The sequence below is a fragment of the Oncorhynchus tshawytscha genome, linkage group LG11 (assembly GCF_018296145.1).
Source record: "Oncorhynchus tshawytscha isolate Ot180627B linkage group LG11, Otsh_v2.0, whole genome shotgun sequence".
Classification (NCBI taxonomy): Eukaryota; Metazoa; Chordata; class Actinopteri; order Salmoniformes; family Salmonidae; genus Oncorhynchus; species Oncorhynchus tshawytscha.
The window spans coordinates 19568650-19592699 of NC_056439.1; the positions used below are offsets into that span (position 1 = coordinate 19568650).

At 42.8% G+C, this 24050-nt stretch overlaps 1 protein-coding gene across 1 annotated transcript in view; it reads left to right on the forward strand.

Moving 5' to 3' along the window:
• Positions 1-2378: 2378 nt before the first annotated feature.
• LOC112262291 (gamma-aminobutyric acid receptor subunit rho-2-like) overlaps positions 2379-24050 on the forward strand; it is a 28549-nt gene continuing 6877 nt past the window's right edge. Inside the window, exons 1-4 of the mRNA XM_024437974.2 lie at positions 2379-2936; positions 4406-4512; positions 22884-22951; positions 23693-23916. Of these exons, the coding sequence (XP_024293742.1) occupies positions 2794-2936; positions 4406-4512; positions 22884-22951; positions 23693-23916 (542 nt within the window). The 5' untranslated portion in view covers positions 2379-2793. The remainder of the gene's footprint in view (positions 2937-4405; positions 4513-22883; positions 22952-23692; positions 23917-24050) is intronic.

A 24050-nucleotide genomic window follows, 5' to 3' on the forward strand; every position in this document is an offset into this window, starting at 1 on the left:
ATTGTGGGCCCCGGACTGGGTTGCCCCCGTTGCGGGCCCCGGACTGGGCGCCCTCGCTGCGGGTCCCGGGCTGGAGGCCGTCTCTGGGGGCTCCGGGCTGGAGACTGTCTCTGGATGCTCCGGACTGGAGGCCGTTGCTGGAGACTCCGGACTGGAGGCCATCGCTGGAAGCTCCGGACTGGAGGCCTTCGTTGGAGGCTTTATGCCATGACTCCTCACTGGAGGCTTCATGCCATGGATCATCACTGGAGGCTTCGTGCCATGGATCATCACTGGAGGCTTCGTGCCATGGATCATCACTGGAGGCTTTGTGCCATGGATCATCACTGGAGGCTTATTGCAATGGATCATCACTGGAGTGGAGAGACAAACAGGAGGCCTGGCTCTGGGAGCAGGCACAGGACTCACCAGGCTGGGGAGACATACAGGAGGCTTTTTCCTTGGCCGAGGCACCTGATACACTGGGCCGTGGAGGCGCACTGTCGGTCTCGAGCGCAGAGCTAGCACAACCCGTTCTGGCTGGATGCCCACTTCCACCCGGTAAATGCTGGACGCTGGCACAGAGCACACCGGCCTGTGAATGCTCAACCGAAACACTGTGCGCATCACCCCATAGCACGGTGCCTGACCAGTCACATGCTCGCCACGGTAAGCACGGGAAGTTGGCTCAGGTCTGAATCCTGACTCTGCCACACTCCCCGTGTCCCCCCCCCCAAATGTTTTTGGAGTGGCCTCCCGGTCTTTAGTGCCAGCCGTGACCCTGTGTAAACCTGAGCCCTATTTCTCGCTGCCTCCGCCTTCCTCTCTGCTTCCAGCTGCTCCCACGGCAGGCGATCTTTCCCGCCAGGATCTCCTCCCGTGTCCAGGATCCTTTGCCATTTAGGATGTCCTCCCATGTCCAGTCCTCCTGAACACGCTGCTCCTCCTTACCACGCCTCTTGGTCCGTTTGTGGTGGGAAGTTCTGTCACGGCGTTGGAAGAACTGGACCAAGGTGCAGCGTGGTCAGCGTACATTTTCTCTTTATTTGGAAAAATGACACCGAACAAAACAATAAACACTACAAAAACAAACCGTGAAGCTAACGGCTATGTGCCCTAAACAAAGTCAACTTCCCACAAAGACAGGTGGAAGAAAGGGCTACCTAAGTATGGTTCTCAAGCAGAGACAACGATAGACAGCTGTCCCTGATTGAGAACCCTACCCGGCCAAAACATAGAAATACAAATAATAGAATATAGAATACCCACCCCAACTCAAACCCTGACCAAACCAAAATAGAGACATAAACAGGATCTCTAAGGTCAGGGCGTGACAGCCACAGAATGAATTGTGAGCAAGACCTCCAAAAAGCTTTATATACCAGAGCTGCAAGAAAAGTTCTATATATTATTGAAACAATGTTGCGATTGTTTGTGAGAATGCCAACAGGTGAAAGGTTCCTGTGGGGGTTGACATGGAAGCCAAGAAGGGGAGTGAGGTGTGTGTGTGTTTTCTCAAACACACATGCATGTGTGGGTCTGGGAGAGGAAGTGTGTCCATCTGATGAATGGGCATGTGCCTGAACTCAATTTTATACACTAATTGTAGTCTCACCAGTTCATTTTTATTGACTGGTTAAAAGTAACACCACAGGTGTACAAAAGTTAAATAAAACACCCAAAATATTTTGCGTGTTCAGATGCCCTGCGTGGACAAAGTAATGGAACCTTATGACAATCAGATTAAATGAACCTACATCTGTCAGAGAGAAAACGTGTAAATTGGTCCAATTCGACCGGAACACAACAGGAGAGTTAAATGACAACGTCAATGGGGTAGGGACGTCCCAAGGATACCAAATAGCACCGATCGGGAAGAATTGCACTGAAATCCAGATAATATGCGTTTCAGGGGCTGGAGCAGAGTGAGAGCTGAGTGGGCGACGACAAAACACTTAACAAAAAGCTGCGCGCCATCTGCTGTTGATGTTGCTGCTTCTCCGCGCCGCGGCAGGGACCGGAGGTACCCCAGGGACCCTGGTGCCTCTTACCCCCCTGCGGATCTGAGAGCCAGGTCCCAGCGTGGAGCCCAGGTCCCCCCAGAGACTGGCCCTTATCATCTCAACTTGAGAGGAAGGAGGAATCACAGAGAGAATACTAATGGGCCTGCCGTTGCACAGCGCAGCGCAACTTTGAACTGTGAAAATTTGGAAACAAGTGATGCATAATAGGGCGGCTCTTTTCTTCTTCTACACGTGCACTTTTCACTTAACTGTACTGCACAACGAGAATCTTAAAGTGGGCATAATCTATCCCTATAAATAGTGTTTGTATGTTTTGCCCACACATTCCGCAACCTCAGTATCTCCACTCAAAAACTAATCAGACCAAGATTAGTTGTAGCAATCCCTCTCTGCGCCCCCGTACATTGGAGGCTGTGTTATTATTAGGTTACATACCTATTCCCGGGTTTTATCAAGCATGTTAAAAATGACAGCTGTGTAGACCCGGAGCACCCTGCCTGCGTGTTCGCTGCGACGATGACCAACGGTGACTGGGGGCACTGGGCATCAAAACAGCTGTGCAGTTGCTAACCAATGACAATCGGAAGAATCCTCTCGGAGTATAGATTCCCAAGCGGCCGTATTCAAACACAACCTACACATTATCAAACCATCGCAGTTGCAATGCAATGCCTGTCTGAACGCTTGGTTTCCCGTGAGCGAGGAGATGCGTACAAAGCCGTGTGCCTGTAGGTCAACTTAACGAGGCTTTTGGAGTAACTTGTGGAATTTTAGACTTGCACGCATAACGATGCCTTATCTGACTAAATCGCTATTTTTATTCTTCTGTCTGGTGGTTACCGGGGAATGCCGTAATCACGGACACCGAGTACGGAGATGGACGGGTACCGTGGAGACGGCAAAGCATGGCACAGAGACAGCAAATCATGGCACGTAAGTTTGTACTCGATACTGCTCACCCAGGGGTGGTTCTGTGGTGTGCAGTGGTTCAAGATCCGTTGTCTTCTTCTTCATCATTGAAATTCACAAAACTTGATATGCAAAATTGGACATGGAAAAACGATCTAATAACTAATTATAAAGGACAGAGGGGCGGTGAAAATCCAACAAGACCCAGACAGACAGTGGTACAAGACACGCAACCTGGTCTCAGAGCATTTCGTATTATTCTGTATGTAAATCTGTGACTCTCCATTTAGTATGAAATGTTAAGTTTGGTGTGGTTACATAAGACAATGGTTACTTGGGGCAAAAACTATAATGCGAATGTCTAGCTACACAAAGGTTGTGAGTTCAAATCTTGTCATGGACAACTATAGCATTTTAGCTTAATTAGCACCTTTTCAACTACTTGCTACTTTGCAACTACTTAGGATGTTAGATAACCTTTCTCCTAATCCTAACCTTAACCCTTTTAGCTAACTCTTCCCCCAACACTAACCTTAACCCATCATAAGTTTAGCAAATTAGTAACATACAATACGCTTTGCAATTCCGTAACATATTGTAGGTTTGTAAATTCGTAACAAAACACGTATTGCTAATTATTAACATATAATACAAATTGTAATTCATAACATATCATACAAAATGGGTGGTGGACATCCACAAATGATTACATTCTATACAAAACATAACATATCATACTAAATGGAGTGTCTCTGATTTACATACAGGATAATGTGAAATGCTATGAGAAAAGGTTGCAACACTAGACAGCCTGTGAAGACCCTAGGTATAGCCTACTTGTTGTGCCCACTCATCAATTACAGTTTAGGGTCTGGCTGCCAAGTGCCTTGAGTAAGATCAGCATGACCACGTGTCTCAAAGCCATCTGTCAAAGCCATCAGGGAGGGAAGCACAGTTATCTGGATGTCACCCAGTAGGGGTTGAGAACTGCAGCTACTGTTTTCATTTAATAAGGCAAAGCAACATGAATTTCCATTCCACTTTGATTGTGCTTTATGTTATAGCGAACGTCAGGGCATGAACGTGAACACGGGTCACTGGTGTAAAAGGCAAACACCCTATGCATTGCGCAAATAGGGTCAGCCCACTTAGCGGCAATTGTAAATTGGCTCATATAGCGAGGAAAGCACGTCCCTGTGCTTTGACTACTCAGATGATGGCCTCACCGTCCTCCATCCCACTTCGGACGCCAATGTAGCGAACTGGGCGGTAACTGGCTTGAAAGGCAAGCACCCTACACATCGCGCCAATAGGGTTAACCCACTCGCTACAATATGAATAGGCTCAGAGAGACCAAAGTGAGATATTCTCCACTCATTTAGAGTTTTATTTGATCTCATTCTAGATGTGCTTGTGTCAAGTTAGAAATGAATTATTCCACCAGACAGTTGTTGTGACTTATTATGGTGTTGTCTTGTGTTGTCTTAAACCAGCTCCTTGACAAAGAAGCCTCCGGATGTGACCAAAAATCGCAAGCTGAAGACAGAGCAGCTTCTGAAAGTAGATGATCATGATTTCACCATGAGGCCAGCATTCGGAGGTAGGGGGAATCACACACACACACACACACACACACACACACACACACACACACACACACACACACACACACTGGCCGAAGAATCCACTGGCCGAAGAATCCAGATATGCTCCTATTGGATGGTTTTAAGGGGACCCCATTTATCTGTAAGATGTCATGTGAAACACCTTAAACATCTTTCACAGACTGCATGAATTTCCCATTCATGGTATTTACCTACCTTAGTTGAATGCATGGACTGTAAGTCGCTCTGGATGAGAGTGTCTGCTAAATGTAAAATGGTAATGCTTTAGTGCTAGTTGACTTCACTCAGTTACTGAGTTCAATGGTTTAGCTGTAAGCCCATTCACAGTCCTGTAACAACTGCAGTCCAACATGACAGGTCAATTAAACACATTAGGTAAAGTGAGAGAACATGATCTCAACTTTTATCCTCTCAAATTACACACCTTCTCCTGCTTGTTAGAAAAGCAAAGAACAAAGTGAGGCTCTTACATCCTGTAAACTATAAATACTTTTGGATAGATACAGTACCTGTGTGTTGGTTAAACAATTAGATTTGCTGAGTTTTAAGCATTTCATATACTTAAAATTATTAGAACATTATTAAGTCAATGATGCCATAATGGGTGGACTGATTCTGATTCTATGCCCATTCTACTGTATTCTAATTCGATGGTTGTAAACCTCTGTTTCGGTACCTCCAAATAACCACATGTCTTACACCCAGCTACCACACTCTAAAGCATCTGAAGAGGATTTTTAAAAGCCGTCTACTTAGTTTTCAGTTACATACTGTACTCTAGCTTGTTATAGCCTACTAACCTGACTCACCATGTTCTTTGTGCAGCAGCATATTGAGAACAATTCATGAGATGTTTCATGGATTTCCTATGAGTGAACCTAGAGATCATTTCTTAGTGCTTTGAGTAGCAACGCGCAAGGATCTGTCTTTTTCAGCCACAGTGCAGATAGGGTACGGTTAGGTTTTGCAACCACCTAAACCCATGCTCTGTCTACCCTACCTGCACTGTGGCTGAAAAAGACAGATCCATGGGCGTTGCTACTCAAAGCACGAAGAAATTGTCTCTGGTGAGTCAGCCCTGTTCCACTTCTTCTTTTTCTTCTTCGATATAATGGCGGTCCGCAAGCAAATATTATAGGTGCATACTGTATTAGCTGTGTATCAGCCTACTATTCTGTAGTATGAATTCATTACACTTTGTGAAAAAAATGGCCCTACCAACTAACTCTACACCCATTAAAACCTCACCACTATTCCACTACTTTGGCCCTATCTGACCCTACACCAGGCCATCAGCCTGGGAGGACAAGACATTATCATTCAAAACATCTTGTAACTGTGCTGCAGTAAAATCTCATACACCCAAGTACTTCTATGCAGCTGCTACCTTAACATCAATCCTCTGTGATTTACATTCAATACCTGCGGTACAATTATCAACCATGGTCATGAACGCCAAAAAAACAACCTTACTGAAGCACATGTTATTCCTATTACTCTCTATTGGCCTCAGCCTATTCACAGGGATCCTTTTAGGATTCCTCACCCTGGAGCCATCTTCCTCTACTACTCTCTTTACTGCCTCAATATAAGACACCTTCTGCACTACTCTGATCCTGGCAACCTCAACATGCCTTTCTCTCAGCAGACACCTCTAATCTCCAGCACCATAGGTACCCCTACAGTTGACACACAACTTTTCCCACTGATACTACACATTCCTTTGTCTCATGTCCTTCTGCACACTTCTCACATCTAGACATCTCCCTCCTACACACTGCTGCCACATGACCATAAGCTTGACACCTAAAACACTGTAATGGATTCGGGACAAAAGCTCTAACAGGATAAGTGACACATTCTAAATGGATTTTATCTGGTAAAGACACTGCATCAAAACTCAGTTGTACAGAAAGTGTCTTCTCTGTTTCACCACGCTCTCCACCAGGTCTGCATCACACCAAATGGTGGGTGTAACAGACACCGGGAATCTTCAACTTCAGTTGATCCTCCTCAACACTTAACGCCACTCCAGTTATCACTCCTTTTAACGGCGCTCTGCTCCAGAGAAGAAAGTGTGGGATGTTATGGGATGCATTTTATCCATTGTTTTTGATGGCAGGCCACTCTGGTAGGCCCACAATATGATGAAACAGCCACAGTAGCCTACTTGGCCACTGTTAAAACTGTAATTTAAAGTGGGTACAGACTCAGTGTTCACAGTAAACTGGAGGTTGCACAGGATTTTCACAACGTTCAAGTTGGCACTCAGCAGAGCTGACATTTGCTCAATGCCGAAAATAATTGGAGGGAACATTGCTCCTGAACCCAGATCCTCTCAAGCTCTGTCAGGCTGGGTGGGGAGTGTCGCTGTACAGCTATTTTCAGGTCTCTCCAGAGATGTTCAATTGGGTTCAAGTCCGGGCTCTGGCTGGGCCACTCAAGGACATTCAGAGACTTGTCCCGAAGCCACTCCTGTGTTGTCTTAGCTGTGTGTTTAGGGTTGTTGTCCTGTTGGAAGGTGAACCTTCGCCCCAGTCTGAGATCCTGAGCGCGCTGGAGTAGGTTTTCATCAAGGATCTCTCTGAACTTTGCTCTGTTCATCTATCCCCCTGATAAGTCTCCCAGTCCCTGCCACTGAAGAACATCCCTACAGCATGATACTGCTACCACCATGCTTCACTGTAGGGATGGTGCCAGGTTTCCTCCAGACGTGATGCTTGGCAATCAGGCCAAAGAGTTCAATCTTGGTATTATCAGACCAGAGAATCTTGTTTCTCATGGTTCGCGAGTCATTTAGGTGCCTTTTGGCAAACTCCAAGTGGGCTGTCGTGCCTTTTATTTAGGAGTGGCTTCCGATTGGCCACTCTACCATAAAGGCCTGATTGGTGGAGTGCTGCAGGTTGTCCTTCTGGAAGGTTCTCCCAAAACTCTGGAGCTCTGTCAGGGTGACCATCGATTTCTTTGTCACCTCCCTGACCAAGGCACTTCTCCCATGATTGCTCAGTTTGGCCAGGCGGCCAGCTCTAGGAAAAGTCTTGGTTCCAAACTTCTTTCATATAAAAATGATGGAGGCCACTGTGTTCTTGGGGACCTTCAATGCTGCAGACTTTTTTTGGTACCCTTCCCCAGATCTGTGCCTCGACAAAATCCTACAGACAATTCCTTTGACATCATGGCTTGGTTTTTGCTCTGACATGCACTGTCAACTGTGGGACCTTATATAGACAGGTGTGTGCCTTTCCAATCAATGTAATTTACCACAGGTGGACTCCAATTAAGTTGTAGAAACATCTTAAGAATGATCAATGGAAACAGAATGCACCTGAGCTCAATTTCCAGTCTCATAGCAAAGGCTCTGAATTCATATTCATAAGGTATTTCTGTTTTTATTTTTTATAAATTTGCAAAAAAAAAATATTTAAAAAAATGTTTTTGTTTTGTCATTATGGGGCATTGTGTTTAGATTGATTAAGATGTTTTATATATATACATATACATTTTAGAATAAGGCTGTAACATAACAAAATGTGGAAACATGGAAATGTGTCTGAATATTTTCTGAATGTTATACCTTTCTTTATTTTAACACAAAATATTGTTTAAATGCCTGATACAATAAGAGAGAGTGCATTATAAGAAAATAAAGTGCATTTTGACAATAAACTGAATACCTGAATTACAACCAAAATTCCTGAACTCTATGTCCGTGCCAGTGAAATGTTTAATGTGCAAGAATTCAGTCAATATCTGATGGATTATACCATTCCAAAAGTTGGAGTATCTTCGTCCGTTCAACTGTTGCATTTATTACAATTGTTTAAAAATATGACCGTTGCTACTTTTAATGTGTGAAATCTAAGCAGACTTGTATTATTGGATGAGTTCAGATGAGACTTGCTCAGGGCTAGTCTTTGTGTTGACGTACATAAAAGTTTGCTTCGTTTGTTGCAACCGAGAAATCTACCAACTTAAACTTTAGGATTGTTTTCTTCGTGACAAAGGTAGCTTTTTTTTTTAACAATGTTTGGAGATGCTGCATTTGAAAATGAGAAAAAATATGGAAGAGAGAGAAAGAGCATGAACAAGTTTTCTTTTCTTTTGATGTTTTCATCTCAACTTGTTTCTTGTTTGGAGCTGATCTGATGAAAGTAGGGGGGCTTGTACTGCAGGGGAACGAAGGGGAACATTGATCAGCAGGGGGTCACACACACATACACATGCTGTACACACACACACACACACACACACACACACACACACACACACACACACACACACACACACACACACACACACACACACACACACACACACACACACACACACACACACACACACACACACACACACTCTCACACACACACACACCATTCAGCAGGGCATCACAGTGTCATGCAGAGCTGGAAATAGCCTGAGTACAATCATCCCCAACAGAGGGGACATGGATCTAATCACACTACAATGGAAACTGACTAACTCAGGCTCATACAGTTACAGTCTCCTCTCCTGTCCTTGAAGAGAAACATGTATGTGGAGTTACACAGGACTCGTACAGATGAACTAGTGGTGTGTCACTTTCTGTATGCAAATGGCACAGTAAAGGAGCTTTCCTTGGACAGGCTTGGCTTATTTTAGTCCCTCCATGCATTTTCAAAGTCTGTGCTTTGTGGGAAGTTTAAAGTGAATGTATGCATGTCGGAACACTGACTTGTAGGCTGCATGCTGTTTGTAGACTTATATTATGCATTTGCTTTGCCCTCTCCTAACACATTTTTTTTCACTATTAAATTGTTTTCCACCACTTCTAGCTACATCTAGTTTCCCATACAGGAACCGAGCAAGCCCGACCCTGCTTAGCTTCAGAGGCAAACCAGTAGTAGTATGCAGGGTGCGATGTGGCTGGAATGAAAGTGCCAAGAATTGCAGCTGGATAAAAGGCAGCAAAAGCAAAAGCCATTGTCACGCGCTGACCTTAGAGATCCTGTTTATGTTTCTATTTTGGTTTAGTCAGGGTGTGAGTTCTGGTGGGTATTCTATATTCTATTATTTGTATTTCTATGTTTTGGCCGGGTAGGGTTCTCAATCAGGGACAGCTGTCTATTGTTGTCTCTGATTGAGAACCATACTTAGGTAGCCCTTTTTTCCATCTGTCTTTGTGGGAAGTTGACTTTGTTTAGGGCACATAGCATGTAGCTTCACGGTTTGTTTTTGTAGTGTTTATTGTTTTGTTCGGCGTCATTTTCCAAATAAAGAGAAAATGTACGCTCACCACGCTGCACCTTGGTCCTCTTCTTTTAATGTCCATGACAGCCATGGACAGCCAACCGAATATAGGGAAAATTGCAGGAAAAAGGGGTCCGTTTTATTTAATCGTGTTATTGTTTTACGTGCTCTTAACCAAATGTGTTTTTTTTGTTGTTTTTTTGCGTTGTTTGTAACTTAAAAAAAAAAAACGTATTCTGTACATAATATTGCTGCTACCATCTCTTATGACCAAAAATAACTTCTGGACATCAGAAGTGGCAGAAGCTTTTTTTTCCTTTAACGAGTCCAACGTGCCTGACGTGAAGGACATACTGCTTTCCCGGGAACAGGCTCAAATCCCTGCAATTTGCGTGAAGATGGAGAAAAAGAGGATGGAGGTCAGGCTGCCTTCTGAGAATTCGTAGGCGATCGAACAAACCCCCACTGCCTTCCGTTTTACTAGCTAACAAGCAGTCATTGAAAAATAAAATTGACGACCTACGAGGAAGATTAAACTACCAACGGGACATTACAAACTGTAATATCTTGTGCTTCACAGAGTCGTGGCTGAACAACAACATTATCAACATACAGCTGGCTGGTTATACGCTGTATCGGCAGGATAGAACAGCGGCGTCTGGTAAGACAAGGGGGGGTGGACAATGCATATTTGTAAACAACAGCTGGTGCACAATATCTAAGGAAGTATCACATGATAAGCTGTAAACCACACTATCTACCTAAAGAGTTAATCTGTATTTTTTGTAGCTGTCTACATACCACCACAGACCGATGCTGGCACTAAGACTGCACTCAATGAGATGATTCCGCCATAAGCAAACAGGAAAACGCTCATCCAGAGGCGGCGCTCCTAGTAGCCGGGGACTATAATGCAGGGAAACTTAAATCCGTTTTACCAAATTTCTATCAGCATGTTAAATGTGCAACCAGAGGGAAAATAACTCTAGACCACCTTTACACACACAGAGACACGTACAAAGCTCTCCCTCACCCTCCATTTGGCAAATCTGACCATAATTCTATCTTCCTGATTCCTGCTTACAAGCTAAAATTAAAGTAGGAAGCAACAGTGACTCGGTCAACAAAAAAGTGTTCAGATGACGCAGATGCTAAGCTACAGGACTGTTTTTCTAGCACAGACTGGAATATGTTCCGGGATTCTTCCAATGGCATTGAGGAATACACCACATCAGTCACTAGCTTTATCAATAAGTGCATTGAGGACGTCGTCCCCACAGTGACTGTACGTACATACCCCAACCAGAAGCCATGGATTAAGGCAACATCTGCACAGAGCTAAAGGCTAGAGCTGCCGCTTTCAAGGAGCGGGACTCTAAACCGGAAACTTATAAGAAATCCCGCTATGCCCTCAGACGAACCATCAAACATGCAAAGCATCAATACAGGACTAAGATCGAATCGTACTACGGCTCCGACGCTCGTCGGATGTGCCAGGGCTTGCAAACCATTACAGACTAGAAAGGGAAGCACAGCCGAGAGCTGCCCGGTGACAAGAGCCTACCAGACAAGCTAAACTACTTCTATACTCGCTTCGAGGCAAATAACACTGAAACATGCATGAGAGCACCAGCTGTTCCGGACAACTGTGTGACCACATTCTCTGCTACTGATGTGAGTAAGACCTTTAAACAGGTCAACATTCACAAGACAGATTACCAGGACGTGTTCTACGAGCATGCGCTGACTAACTGGGAAGTGTCTTCACTGACTTTTTCAACCTCTCACATGTCCGAGTCTGTAATACCAACATGTTTTAAGCACACCACCATAGTCCCTGTGCCCAAGAACACTAAGGTAACCTCCCTAAATGACTACCGACCCGTAGCACTCACGTCTGTAGCCATGAAGTGCTTTGAAAGGTTGGTCATGGCTCACATCAACACCATTATCCCAGAAACCCTAGACCCACTCCAATTTGCATACCGCCCTAATAGATCCACAGATGATGCAATCTCTATTGCACTTCACACTGCCCTTTCCCACCTGGATAAAAGGAACACCTATGTGAGAATGCTGTTCATTGACTACAGCTCAGCATTCAACACCATAGTGCCCTCAAAGCTCATCACTAAGCTAAGGACCCTGGGACTAAACACCTCCCTCTGCAACTGGATTCTGGACTTCCTGACAGGCCGTCCCCAGGTGGTAAGGGTAGGTAACAACACATCCACCACGCTGATCCTCAACACAGAGGCTCCTTAGGGGTGCATGCTCAGTCCCCTCCTGTACTCCCTGTTCATTCATGACTGCACGACCAGGCACGACTCCAATACAATCATTAAGTTTGCCGATGACACTACAGTGGTAGGCCTGATCACCGACAACGACGAGACAGCCTATAGGGAGGAGATCAGAGACCTGGCCGTGTGGTGCCAGGACAACAACCTCTCCCTCAACGTGATCATGACAAAGGAGATGATAGTGGACTACAGGAAAAGGAGGACCGACCACGTCCCCATTCTCATAGACGGGGCTGTAGTAGAGCAGGTTGAGCGCTTCAAGTTCCTTGGTGTCCACATCATCAGAGGAAGGCCCTAAAAATTGTCAAAGAATCCAGCTGCACAAGTCATAGACTGTTTTCTCTGCTACCGCACGGCAAGCGGTACTGGAGTGCCAAGTTTAGGTCCAAGAGGCTTCTATAAACAGCTTCTACCCCAAGCCATAAAACTCCTGAACATCTAATCAAATGGCTACCCAGACTATTTGCATTGCCCCCCCGCTTTTACTTAGCTGCTACTCTCTGTTATTATCTATGCATAGTCACTTTAATAACTCTACCTACATGTACATATTACCTCATTTACCGTGACCAAACTGTTCCCCCGCACATTGACTCTGTACCTGTACCTCCTGTATATAGTCTCGCTATTGTTATTTTACTGATACTCTTTAATTACCTTTTCCTTTTATTTCTTATTCTTATTCATATTTTTTAAACTGCATTGTTGGTTAGGGGCTTGTAAAGTAAGCATTTCACTGTATAGTCTACACCTGTTGTGTTCGGTGCATGTAACTAATACAATTTGATTTGCTGCTACTGTGTACACAGATACATTACTCCTCTATGGCTGGAATATGGCTCAGCTATGACATTCATCTGCCAACTCGGAAATGTCTCGAACAGCAGTGGTCGCTAACATAATGCTGAACCACCCAAGTCGTATGCTATCCTGCATATGTGTGCCTTGTCCTGTGTGTGTGTGTGTGTGTATTTTTGTGTGCGTATTTGTGTGTCCTGTCCCATGTTTACAGTGTGTCCACTCCTTTGGGAGGAACACTAGAGTAATCGCCACCCCCACTGGGATGCTTTTGATTAGCGACAAAATAATTTGTCGCCAAGGCTAAGCAATACTCACTGACGGCTGGCTTAACCCGTAGCCATCTGCTGTAGCCTTAACCCTAGCCTAGCCATCACATCTAGATTTGTATTAGCTGCTGTAGCTAGCTGCTAGCCTTAGCTTACCCTAGCCAGTGATACCTAGCCGGCGATGCTAACGATCATGACCAGATTAAACTGGCAAGGGATCCTCCTGCTGACCGTGTGGATTAGCACATAATGCACTAGGGACTTTACCATCCATAACACTGTCTCAACAGACAGACCAGATGCCAGGCTGGCAGGCTGGCTCAGTTGGGCACTAAAGGACACAGACAGTACTGAGTAGTACTAAATACTTACAGTACTGAGTAGTACTAAGAGCATTACTGTAACTTACATTATACTAGCAGTGACATCGTCTTGCTGAACAACAGTTTTGGGGTGATCAGTAGATTTTGTCTGAATCCCAAGTGGCACCTTGTTTCCTACATTATTTATTTGTTTATAGGGGACAATGCACATTAATCAACATCAATATTACAATAATGCAACATCCATATAAATGTGCCGGGGTTAGCCAAAGCTCATTTGCACCTTTAGTCGCCAGGCAGGTAAGGGCCTTTACACAGCCACTATACAAATACTCACAAAAACAATACAAAATACAAATACATTACATCCAATAATATATCATTCTGTTGGGTTCTGAAAGTAGGAAATATACTTATTCATGTCACTGAGGGAGAGAGGGTAATATATAACATTTACGTTATGTCAGGATATGTTATTGTTAGCCATCAGGGATCCTCTGGGAGGAGAAGAGACACAGTCTGGTACCAGTCACCATGACAGCCATGAGTTGGGGAGGAGTGAGCACTTTGGGGCAGAGGTCAGGTCATATGAAGTGAGGAAGAACCGGTATCACTAAAGGTTCTGTCTAGCAACAGAGATGCATTGGCTGTTCAGATGTGTCGGAGGAGACTCAGCATAGGAGAAAGGGTTTTAAATACTAGTGCTCGTGTGAATATGTTTGATCCTTTGGGAAGAATAGACTTTAAGCTTTCACAGTGTCCGTCGAGTTCTTACTCTAATAATTAGAATCTAACAATTCTAACAACAACAATAACATTATCATCAAATGTCATCTTGCATATGAGGAACCACAGATAACTCATGTGTACAGGTTTGGATAGATTTGAGCCATGTTTTCAATTTAAATTAAAAAATACAATAATCAGTGCAGCTTCTCAAGTCCATGGGCATTGCATTCCAGTATATTGTAGCTCTAACAGAGAAGGCAGATTGACCAATTTTACTGTGTGGAAAAGGGACAACAATCCCCTCTAGTTACTGCCCTTGTTATCCTGGAGGTGCTTTCCTTGAGCATGATATTCCGGTATAGGGGTGGAGGGGCAAGACCATGCAGGATCTTAAAGATAAGGCTTGCATCTACATACTGCTTAAAGCTATCCAGACTAAATAAATGATGTTTGTAAATTATATGGCAATGGTGGTAGCCGTTTGGTTTGTTATCAAAAATCTTAAGTGTTTGTTTGTATAGTGATTCGATTGGTTTCAGAATATTAGCTCCTGCTTGTGACGAGCATGTGAGGCAATATCTCAGATGTCAGAAGATCATAGCATGCCTATATAATTTGGCGGCTTCCAGAGGAAGGTCTTATAAACCTAAAGTTGGATAATCCAAACTTGACCGTGTTATAACCACCTTTGTTCACATGTTTCTTAAATGTCAAGTTGGAGTACAAAATGACGCCAAGATACCTGAAGTTAGACACATTAACAAGAACAGCTCATTGGGAATAATCAATGGATTTCTTAGAGAAGTACATACAAACAGTCTTATTTAAATATTTAAATGCAGGCAAGAATTAGTCATCCATTTAGAAACATGTACCATAGCTTCAGTTAACTTGTTAACAACTAGTTGTCTATTTTCTGAGTGTATATACAGAACTGTATCGTCTGCATACATCTGCATGTTAACTTGTGGGCAAGCAAGTGGGAGATCATTTATATAGATGGTAAACAGAAGGGGGCCTAATATTGACCCAAGTGGGACCCCAATGTTATGGTAAAGAGAGTCCGAATGAGTGTCCCCCAGACGAACCCTTTGACTTCTGTTTGTCAGATAGGAATACATCCAACTAATAACTTCAGTGGACACATTAAGGGAGGATAGTTTGGATAGGAGGACCTCATGATTCACAGTATCAAAGGCCTTTTTAAGATCCAAAAAGACTGACTTCACCACCTATGTCCAGTTTAGATTTAGTGCATTTCAGAAAATAGCAATTGGCTGTTTCGTTAGATTGGTTAGTTCTGAATCCAAATTGCATTTGATGTATGGAGTTGCCCTGATTGAGGTGATCAGTCAGATGATCAGCCACCCAACTTTCAGCTACTTTTGATAGCACTGGAAGAATGCTTATAGGTTGGTAATTTTCCACCAGAGTTGGGTCACCAGATTTTATAACAGGTATGACTGCAGCAGACTTCCAAGCATTGGGGAAGAGCCCATATTTGATGGACAGATTAACTAGATGTACAAGAGGGGCAATCAGATAATATTTGTGTCTCTTCAAGAATACAGTGCCTAGACTAAATACATATTTAGTTATCGAGCTCTTGAAGAAGCTACTAATACTGCCCACTGCTGACGCTGAAATTTCAGGAATTCTGAATATTGGTTTATTATTATCGATCTATGGGAGTGAGAACTGTGGTCTTGGTTGAAAATCTTTAAGTCAGTTCGCTGACAGTCAACCCCAAAAATTGTTAAAGTTGGTGGATTTGAATATATTTAAATCGCCCATGAAGATGATCTCCTTCTTTTGATCGTGTTTTTTAAGCATGGCATTTAGATGGTCATAAAACGAGATATCAGATGTTGGTGGTCGATACAATCCAATAATAGTGAGAGATATATGAGGGGAGAGGAAGACATTCAGCCCCATACATTCAAGGTCATTGGCATGTTTCCATATGATACCATTGCATTTAAAGTTAGATTTCATGTACATAAGCAATCCACCCCCTCTGGACTCATTAAAGTCAGAAAAAGGAGAACATTTCTTCAGCCATGTCTCAGAAAAACAGAAAACAATCTAGATTAGAGTCATTCAATTAAATGTTCTACCTGTTCACTCTTGGAACGAGGGTCCCAGAGTATTTTGGCCTGATTAACGGTTTGAAAAGTTTCATGGTACATTGTTTTCTAATACCTGGCTTAAGGGAAATTAGATTCTGTCTCGAACGTGGGTTTTGTTTGGGACATGTATCAAGAGTTGGCATTAAAATGTAATTATCTGCAGATTGCTAATTCTTTTGAAAAGGCATGTTAGCGACAGAGGTTATGCTCACATACATAGATGTCCTTCTCTGAACCAGATAATATAGGCTACTCAATGCAAACATAATGCACTACTTGGGAATAGGGTACCATTTGGGATGTAGCCTGAAGACATGACCAGTTTGCAATGCATTTTTGCATGTCTGTAGGTCGACTTGACCTCAATTTTGCTCCACAAAGCACGAGAAGAGAGCAACATGAAGTCGTTTAACAGAAGTGCATGGAGTTTGCATAAAGACATCACTCCGGGATGTCTTTAAAAACCTTTGATATGCAATATGTTGCCAAGTTTTTTTTAAGGGGATTTGGAATATTATTTATAATATATCAATATTATTCATTAGTTCATACTATTAAATAATTCAATACAAATTGACTCCAGAAGGCTTCTGACTGTAGACAGTATAATGACATCTAGGCTGTTGCACTGTTACATTCACCACTTAGTTCAATGAGTTGAGATGTCAATGTAAATTGACTGTAAATCGCCATGTGTTGATTTATCGCAAGTTGTAAAAAGAGAACATTGCATTGATGACTACTATGCAGAAACAGTCAGAAACTATTGATCTCCTGGATCTCTTTTAGACCGAACTGGGACAAAGTTGGGGCAAATCGAACCTAGGTCAGAGTGACAGAATGCAGATACATACATACACACACGCGCACACGCACACACAAACAATAGGCATATTAATAGGCCTGGGGGTGTTTATTCGAACATGTACCAGCATTGTTTACCCAATGGACATTAATCTAATCTGATCACAGATACCCCAGGATAGATAAGTAGATAAATGTAAACAAATGACCAACAGGTTGTAGGATGTGTTGCTGTGTGATATGCAGTAGTATCTAAAGTATGGCGGCGTGAAACCACAATGCATGCAGCTCTAGATTTAGATTCAGATCTTTCCTCTGGCTAAATTTATGCAGTTTATCCACATTATGTTATGTTAATGTATGTGAATGAAACTTCTTGCACTTAGGTTAGTTATTGTCTATGCAAGTTATCCCAATTAACCAAAGCCTTTATTGCACCCAGTGATGCAAACAGAAATTGGAAATTGCATCATGTAATAGCAAATTAAAAAAATCTATAATTGTTTCCACAGACAAGCTAATAGCTATGCATCTTAAAAGGGAGCGGAGAGCCACTTTGATATCCAGTAAATGGCACCCTATTCTCTATATAGGGCACTGCATACTATATTCTAGTCTATATAATGCCCTATGGGTCCTGGTCAAAAGTAGTGCACTATGAAGGGAATGGGGCGCCATTTGGGATGCAAACCCTCATCTTATTCTCAGCTCAGAGACTCTTGATTGAGAATCGAAGACAGATTCAGAAGCAAAACCGTGAAGACGTTCCGCATTAAGTGATTTTGAATCACAGACAATCAAAAAGCAGCTTGCAGGCCAATCCAAATCACAACCTCTTCTGAAATAACATGTCAGCTATGACTCCTAATAATGTCTTCTCTGCAGTGAATCTGTCTCCATACATGGGCATTCTACAGAAGTGGTACAAATTGTAGTCCCACGCCAAAAAACTATTTTAAAAAACCCCCCAGTTAAGTCTCCAAATTTAGGACATTTATTTACATCATGATATGTTTTATTTCAATCCAAGGCAATAACAAACATATTATAAAATTAACATTGTACATACTGTATATAGTACATTGTACATAATATAGTACTTATAATATAGTACTTATTGCACTTATTTCTATTGAGATGCGTTTGAAAATAAAGCATTTCATTAATTTTTAAAACACTATTATTTCAATAGAAAATCTTGTAGTTTACTTGTAGATTTTTAACAAATCTTAAAAAAAAAAAAATGATGTCCCCTCCGTTGATGTCACTATCGAAACACACACATTGAAAGACTGTAGAATGAATGTGCCTTAAGCCACACCCATACAAATATCACCAGGTGATGGGATTGCACTCCTCTCCAGCATGGCCACAAGGTGAGTAGTCTGTTTGCAAACATTTTTGAGAAAATGAGTTAGCAAGTTGATAAAGCTTCATGTATTTTTAAGTGTCACTATCGAACACCTAATATACGGCAGCGGTTTCGCCATTCTAAAGTTGAATGCACCGTGCTATACCAACTGAGCTACAGAGGACTACCATGTGGGTAGTGGACAAGTGCACACTTCAGGAAAAAGTGGAGCCAGCAGTGGGGCTCCAATGCTCCAAGAGCCCAAACATTTACATATATTTGGCAGAAACATTAGGTGTCTTTAATGTGCTATACTGTACTGTTTACTTGAGTGTCTTACAATTGAAGAAAGGGCCCGTGGACACTTGATCGAGTGGTCTTGGTGTTGGGCCACTCAAGACCACATAAATTCGGTCTTTAATAACCTTTTACTGCAGTGGGTTAAATCAGGGTCACACAGAGTGTTTCTTGGTAGTCTTAAGTCTTAAACGAAGTATAAAAGTATACACCTCACACACATGGTTATGGGCTTAAAAAAAAGAAGACACCTGTACCATGTCAGAGATGTATATGTATTACATTTTGAGTTTGCATACAAATATTATACTTTATATACATCACAGAAGACTGAAATTGATCAAAACCATTTGAAATAGAAACACCAGATTTTCAGTCATTTAACCTCAGGAAAGGGGGACCTTGTCATGGCCTCAACTCACTGGGTCTGGATCTTGGGACCAATCCTAACTTCACTTTGTCGGGCAAAGACTCAACTTCAAAACTCAAAAGAACAGACAATGACTCTTCTGTTTCCCCACTCTCGCCACCGTGTCTGCGTCGCATCAAACGACGAGCATCACATACACCGTAAACCTTTTCCCTCAGCTGGTCAACTTTTATATTTACTGCTACCCCATTTATCACTCCTTTCATTTATGCCCTTTTCTTGAGAACGAAACAATTAACTTTTCTTCCCCCCCATTCGTTTTACTCCAAGCGCATTCCACCTCTGACCAACAGAAACACAAACAATTATCACTAGACCACTTCTGGTTACCCTCACCGATTCCACATTACCCAACTCCTTTTTTCACCCACTGTGAAACCACAAATGGATCAGCCAAAAGGCAAGGGTCAACTTTTTCTAAAATAATTTGGAGAAGGGAAAGGTGAAAAAAATATACTTCTAACATTCAAAAGTCAACTAAAAACTAAAACTGTACTCCTTCAGTCATATTCAAATGTCTATTTAGATCCCTAAACAGGCTCAGGAACCTGGGAGGGGGAACCTCTTTATTCAGTATTCCCTGTAACAAGTTCTGTTTAGGGATCCAGGTGGCCGTTTTAATAATTGTTTATGTCTTGGGGTGGAAGCTGTTAAGGAGCCTTTTGAACCTAGACTTGGCGCTCTGGTGCTGCTTGCCGTGTGGTAGCAGGGAGAACAGTCTAAGACTTGGGTGACTGGAGTCTGACAATTGTTTTGTACTTTTTCTGACACAGACGAGTATGTATGTCCTGGATGGCAGGAAGCTTGACCCCAGTGATGTACTGGGTCGTACGCACTACCCTCTGTAGCGTCTTACGGTCGGATTCCGAGCAGTTGCCATACCAGGCGGTGATGCAACCGGTCAGGATTATCTCGATAGTGCAGCTGTAGAACTTTTTGAGGATCTGGGACCAGGCCAAATCTTTTCAGTCTCCTGAGGGGGAAAAGGTGTTGTCGTGCCCTCTTCACAACTGTCTTGGTGTGTTTGGACCATGAGTTTGTTGGTGATGTGGACACCAAAGAACTTAACTCTCGACCCGCTCCACTACAGCCCTGTCAATGTGAATGGGGGGCGCTTTCAGCCATCCTTTTCCTGTAGTCCACGATCAGCTCCTTTGTCTTGCTCATGTTGAGGGAGAGGTGGTTGTCCTGGCACCACACTCCAAGGCTTGAGAACCTGTTGTGCTTGAGAACCTGTCGAGCCAGCCGAGGCAAGGAAGCCTGATGAGCCAGCTGAGGCATCCCTGTTGCTTCGGCAGTGACACTTGGACCCAAAGTCACCAGTAAAAATATTATGAATCCCTGTTGTTTCCCCTTGGTGAGTTGTTATTCTGTAACGTATACGCTGGGAGTCGGGAAGAAAGTACAGGGAGTGAATTTAATAATAAATGAAACAAAACAAGAAACACAAGTAGCGTACAGAATCAGAATCAACAACTGAGGAAATAACCAAGGGGAGTGACAGATATAGGGGAGGTAATCAGGAAGGTGATGGAGTCCAGGTAAGTGTCATGAGGCACAGGTGCGTGTAACGAGGTTGGCAGGTGAGCATAATGATGAGAACTGGTGACGTAGAGCACCGGAGAGGGGGAGGGGGAGTGGGAGTAAACGTGACAAAAACTGATTTAAGTTTGCCTACATTCAAGTCCCCGGCCGCTAGGAGTGGTTGAGCATTTTCTTGTTTGCTTATGGCCGTATACAGCTCGTTGAGGTCTTAGTGCCAGCATCGGTTTGTGGTGGTAAATAGATGGCTAAGGAAAATCTAAATGAAAACTCTCTTTGTAGATAGTGTGGTCTACAGCTTATCATGAGGTACTCTACCTGAGGCGAGCAATATCTCAAGACTTCCTTAATATTAGACATCTGGACATTGATCTTGTACTGGTATATAGCTCCATTCTTGTGTATTTTATTTAATTCCTCGTGTTACAATTTAATTTTTAATTTTTAAACACTGCATCGTTGGTAAGCGCTCCTAGGGCAAGCATTTTATGATAGTCTACCCCAGTTATATCGGCGCATATGACAAATTTGATTTGAATATAGGCCTTCGTCCTCTATTGAATTACACAGATTTAAGTGTTACTCACTGCTTGCCACTGTGGGTGGAACAGAGGTACCGCAAGGCCATTACATGAAAGACAGTACAGTCAGAGGTTTTCCGGGTACTTGGCCTACTTTTAGTACCAGAATGCAGTTGCGTAATTTGGCCAGCGGAATTTGTACTAAACCCCAACGTTTCTACTCCCATTTACAGTGCCAGTTAAAAGTTTGGACACACCAACTCATTCAAGGTTTTTCTTTCTTTATTTGTACTATTTTCTACATTGTTGAATAATAGTGAAGACATCAAACTATGAAATAACATGAAATCATTTAGTAACCAAAAACGTGTTAAACAAATCAAAATATAATACCGTTCAAAAGCTTGGGGTCACTTAGAAATGTCCTTGTTTTTGAAAGAAAAGCTCATTTTTTGTCCATTAAAATAACATCACATTGATCAGAAATACAATGTAGACACTGTTAATGTTGTAAATGACTATTGTAGCTGGAAACAGCTGATTTTTAATGGAATATCTACATAGGCGTACAGAGGCCCATTATCAGCAACCATCACTCCTGTGTTCCAATGGCACGCTGTTAGCTAATCCATGTTTATCATTTTAAAAGGCTGATTGATCATTAGAAAACCCTTTTGCAATTAAGTTAGCACAGCTGAAAACTGTTCTGATTAAAGAAGCAATACAACTGGCCTTAGACTTGTTGAGTATCTTGAGCATCAGCATTTGTGGGTTCAATCACAGGCTCAAAATGGCCAGAAACAAAGACCTTTCTTCTGAAACTCGTCAGCCTAAACCTGTTGTGAGAAAAGAAGGCTATTATATGCAAGAAATTGCCAAGAAACTACAGCTTTCATATAACACTGTGTCCTACTCCCTTCACAGAACAGAGCAAACTAGCTTTAACCAGAATGGAAAGAGTGGGAGGCCCCAGTGCACAACTGAGCAAGGGGACATGTACATTAGTGTCTAGTTTGAGAAACAGATGCCTCACAAGTCCTCAACTGGCAGCTTCATTAAATAGTACCCACAAAACACCAGTCTCAACGTCAACACCGAAGAGGCGACTCCGGGATGCTGGCCTTCTAGGCAGAGTTCCTCTGTCCAGTGTCTGTGTTCTTTTGCCCATCTTAATCTTTTCTTTTTATTGGCCAGTCGGATGGCTTTTTTTCTTTGCAAATCTGCCTATTAGGCCAGCATCCTAGAGTTGCCTCTTCACTGTTGACGTAGGGTCAGGTAATGCAACGACAAAGCAATGATTTTGCTTTGAAGTTCAACGCGGATCATTCTCCTAATTGCCTGTAGGAGAATCCAGCTCAATCACTGTAACCAGGTATCACCATCTATGTGCCACCTGACATGCCATACTGTAGTTTGTAGGAAGAAAAAGAGAGTGATATGCACATCTTAAATGTAAAAATACCGGTGGTGGACTAAGAAATAATACTGAGATAAAGGAATGAGAGGCCTGCACAACGAATATTGCTTCTCCCCAGCGCTTTATTTCTGCACCCAAGTATACAAAAGTCTTCATCTTTTTGTACAAATATGTTTTTCTATGTGGTTTCTTTGGTTTGTTTTCTAGGCCCGGCTATTCCTGTTGGAGTGGACGTACAAGTGGAAAGCTTGGACAGCATCTCAGAAGTAGACATGGTGGGTTAAGGCTAACCAATTTTTGTACTACCAAGTTATGACACAAAAATGTCCAACTGCGCATTGTGGAAATAAACTTGTAGTAAATTACCCACATCATTAACACTTATGCCATTTCTTCCTGAATCCAAATGGACACGTTTTGTTTGTATTTTTTTGTCCTGGTAAATCCCTTATGTAACAGACTAACATTTGGATTGTCTTTATTTACCATTGCAGATGGTCATCATAATGATGGGTACTCCCAACTGTTGCTAGTCATTACATGAGGGAGAAGGGTGAAATAGGGAGTGAGAGAGGGATGAGCTCTACTTTAGGGGTTTTGTGAGGAGTTGGAGTACGCAGAGGGAGATGAGGAGTAGGAAGGGGTAAAATCTGAGGAGGAGATTTGAGTCTTTTTGTAGTGGAGCTCAACCCCAGAGGCATGAGAGGTTGCAGAGAAATCAAAGAGACTGCTTTGACCATTGACTTTCAGTCAACACTTAATTTCACCCCCAACAGGACTTCAACCCAAAGTGCTATAAGCACTGACAGCTGGGTTGATTTCTATTTACATGTATAAACTGTAGCACTTTTCTCAAAGTGATTGATTTGTGTAACTTACTCATTGGGATGATTACGATTGGGTATAGTTTTGCACAATCACTGGATCATAAAGTTTCTACATTTTAGACCATTCTATTGGTTCACTCACCCTGGGTACTGGGCAATGCATAACTTTCCCCTTCTCTGTTCCAATAGGACTTCACCATGACTCTGTACCTGAGACACTATTGGAAGGATGAGCGTCTGACCTTCACCAGCTCCACCAATAAGAGCATGACATTTGACGGGCGTCTGGTGAAGAAGATCTGGGTGCCAGATGTGTTCTTTGTCCACTCCAAGAGATCCTTCATCCACGACACCACCACAGACAACATCATGCTCAGGGTCTTTCCCGACGGACACGTTCTCTACAGCCTGAGGTGGGTCTGGGATGCTTTGGGGACTAGGGTTGAAAAATTCCGGTCACTTTTCCAAAATACACATGATTTCTGGAATGAGATGGAAATAAGCAGGAAATCCAGAATCCTGGAATTTCTGGAAATCTGGGCATTTT